The sequence below is a fragment of the Dendropsophus ebraccatus genome, chromosome 9 (genome assembly GCF_027789765.1).
Source record: "Dendropsophus ebraccatus isolate aDenEbr1 chromosome 9, aDenEbr1.pat, whole genome shotgun sequence".
Taxonomy (NCBI): Eukaryota; Metazoa; Chordata; class Amphibia; order Anura; family Hylidae; genus Dendropsophus; species Dendropsophus ebraccatus.
Window position 1 is genome coordinate 117207066 of NC_091462.1, and position 3199 is coordinate 117210264.

The 3199-nt window shown below is 48.0% G+C and overlaps 1 protein-coding gene across 1 annotated transcript; it reads right to left on the minus strand.

Annotated features, from left to right (window-relative positions):
* Window positions 1-599: 599 nt before the first annotated feature.
* On the minus strand, window positions 600-1526 carry LOC138801897 (taste receptor type 2 member 40-like). The gene has a single exon (XM_069984991.1). It carries the CDS (start codon window positions 1524-1526, stop codon window positions 600-602), a length of 927 nt encoding a protein of 308 aa, XP_069841092.1.
* Window positions 1527-3199: the final 1673 nt, after the last annotated feature.

The window sequence follows — 3199 nt, forward strand, 5'->3', positions numbered from 1 at the left end:
ACCTTACCAAGTCTCATGGCCAAGATCTTTGCCAGCAATTTTGCATCAGTGTTGATCCGCGAAATTGGCCGATAAGACTCGGGAAGCAATTTGTCCTTGTCTTTTTGAAGTATCAAAGTAATCAGGGCTTCTCTCATTGATGGAGGCAAAAAAACGCCCTCTAAGGAGTGATTAAAGACCTCCACCAAGGAGGGCCCAACACTCCCCTATAACTCTTGTACAGATCGCACGGCAAACCATCCAATCCAGGAGAGGTACTACCCTTTATAGCGTCAAGGGCAGCATATATTTCATCTAGTGTCACTGGGCCTTCCAAACTTTCTCTCTGGTCATCATCCAGCTGCAACATTATGACCCGGCTGAGTGGGCAATCACTCTTCTGGGTCTTTGACGTTGCAGCTATGAGATCTGCAGGTCACCAGCAGCTGTCAATGGGACCCGGTTGCCGTGGTACAGGGCATGAAGATAGGTACATTTAGTTTGTTATTTTCTCGGCCCCCAGTTTCCTGACTTTTTTTTCTATTTGGTGGGATATTTCCTTTAAATTCTCTAAAGCTACTTACAATCATCACAATGGATGTATCACCTTACTATATACTTTACAGCTCAGCCTCAATGTTCCTTCTTTTCCTATCTCCTATGTAGCCAAGAAGGGCGCTCCTCAGCCTGACGCTGCTCTGGATGATGATGATGGCTTCTGATATTGGGAAGGATGTCATAATCAGCCAGGCTACTGGCTTTAGGTCTTCCGAAACATTGAGTGAGACAGTAACGAAAGCCACTTGTGTTACACTGTAGATCACAGAAATGAGAAGGAACAGGATCATGGTTCTTGTAGCGTTAATCTGGGCTCGGAACTTAGAACATGTAAACCCCTGATTATTCTGCCTCAGTCTCCACATGTGATTGATAAGAGACCAGGAGGTGAACGTGGTGGAGACAAGAGCGATGGTGAAGGGTAAGAAGCAGCCCAGGATGGAGGATGCAGCTTTGTATGGGACATTTTCATGGTATGCCGTCTGGATAGCAATGGACTGATTTGTAATGTTCTCGGGGGTCTCCAGGCTACTAAACCAAAATAGAGGGAGACTCATAAGGAAAGAGCCGAGTCCTGATACAAGAAGGATGGGGAGCAGGTAAGATGAGAGACTCCTCTTCAGCCAAACTAAGATGTGGTGACCACAGGTGGTGATACTGGTGCAGTAGTAGATGCAGAGCACGGCCATCAGCCAATAATTATAAAAGATAAAGGAAGTGATTGTAATCATTATTATGCCTGGTAAAATGTTATTTACCAAAATCAAATAAGGCCAAAAAACAGATAATAAACATTTTGCAGTCATCATCCCGTGAAGAAAGACATTGACAAGGGCCTTGGTGAGGTGGACTCTATCCGAGAGGCCCAGCGAGACGCCATTCTTCAGGTTTCCTGTATAAACAAGCAGGATGTGCAGGTTCAGGACTATTCCTAGCACAAATTCTATAGTTACAGGAACAGTCAGAGCCACCAGATATCCAGCTGCCATGGTGCCGAGAGCTGCGTCTCATAAAACCAAAGAGAAGATGGATTATTGTACTGGAAAAGATGCAAATATCCACGAGCTTCCATGAGCCATTTACATGATAACATGATACTGAGAGCTCTGTGCCTGAGCTAAACATCCTCTCATCCAGTATATATGTGATATCCTGCTGACCCTCATAGAATCTGGGATGGGAAATGCTCCGAAATGATAGAATGGAGAACATTACTATCACAGGTAGAGGCCGGCGGGGAGCAGCTCAGGTACTCAGAACTTCAGATAAATAAGGTTGAAGCTCCTGAGGGGTTGATGTTACATTGCGTTTTATTGTAAGGATAGTTCTTGTTGGCATGTATCTATAAATCTTAACGTACCAAATCTTAATGTACCAGCATGAATGTAATAAAAAAAAAAATTAAAAAACAGATCAATGAATGTATAGTATTAACGAAGCGTTTTGTTAGCTCAGCAGTCGGCTTTTCAGCCTTTGAATTGCGAGTTCGCAGATACCGGTGTTTATTTAAAGAGGATGTACCACTAGGTACATCCTCTTTAAGCTGAACCGACGGATCGAACGGCGCCATTACGGGGAAGCCGGTGCCGCGGTCTGTTTTCTGGACCGCGGCTCGGTTCCCGTGCACGGGGCCGTTCTATGCACTGGAATCGGCCGATGCTCAAGCACTGGAGGCCAGCCGAGCCGCCCCCAGTGGGAGGGAATTCCCTCCCCTCTATGACGCGGCTCCATTCATTCTAATGGAGCCGCGTCATACAGTGGAGGGAATTCCCTCCCAGTGGGGGTGGCTCGGCCAGCCTACCTCCAGTGCTTGAGCCCCAGTTCCGGTGCATAGATCAGCGCCGTGCGCGGGAACCTGGCCACGGGGCCGTTCTATGCACTGGAATCGGCCGATGCTCAAGCACTGGAGGCCAGCCGAGCCGCCCCCAGTGGGAGGGAATTCCCTCCCCTCTATGACGCGGCTCCATTCATTCTAATGGAGCCGCGTCATACAGTGGAGGGAATTCCCTCCCAGTGGGGGTGGCTCGGCCAGCCTACCTCCAGTGCTTGAGCCCCAGTTCCGGTGCATAGATCAGCGCCGTGCGCGGGAACCTGGCCACGGTCCGGCATCGGCTTCCCCGTGACGGCGCCGTTCGATCTGTCGGTTCAGATTAAAGAGGATGTACCTGTTGATACATCCTCTTTAAGCCCCTTCATTGTCAGCTATTGAGCGGCGTCCCCTCTTACTGCTACGCACTCTGCACGGTTTTTATGGAACTGAATGAATAAAGAAAGTTTATAACAGTTGAGTGCCTCCTTCTAGTCTTCTCCATTTGGAATTACCTGTATGTGCATTTTGCACCTCTTTGGAGGAGCACCCCGTGTACTATCTGCTATACTGGCGGTAACGTTGGCTGTGACCATACCTGTATCCCTCTAATAGTGCAGCAGTGGAGATAGGGAATTCCATGGGCTCATGGCCCATTATGGGTTCAATTGTCCTTCAGGCTCATATCTGCACTTGCCGTAAGAGGACAACTAAGGCTTCATTCACACATCCTGTAAAATTGTCGGAGGTTGCAGATTTGCGTCCACGGACAATTTTAGGAACAATCTGAATGAATGCGGCCATTCACACAATCCGTGCCACAACCCCTATCTCGAAAAAAATAAGACATGTCCT

What these genes read in the sequence shown, in the direction of transcription:
- LOC138801897 (XM_069984991.1), bottom strand. Translation starts at nt 1,526, where the DNA reads ATGGCAGCTGGATATCTGGTGGCTCTGACTGTTCCTGTAACTATAGAA.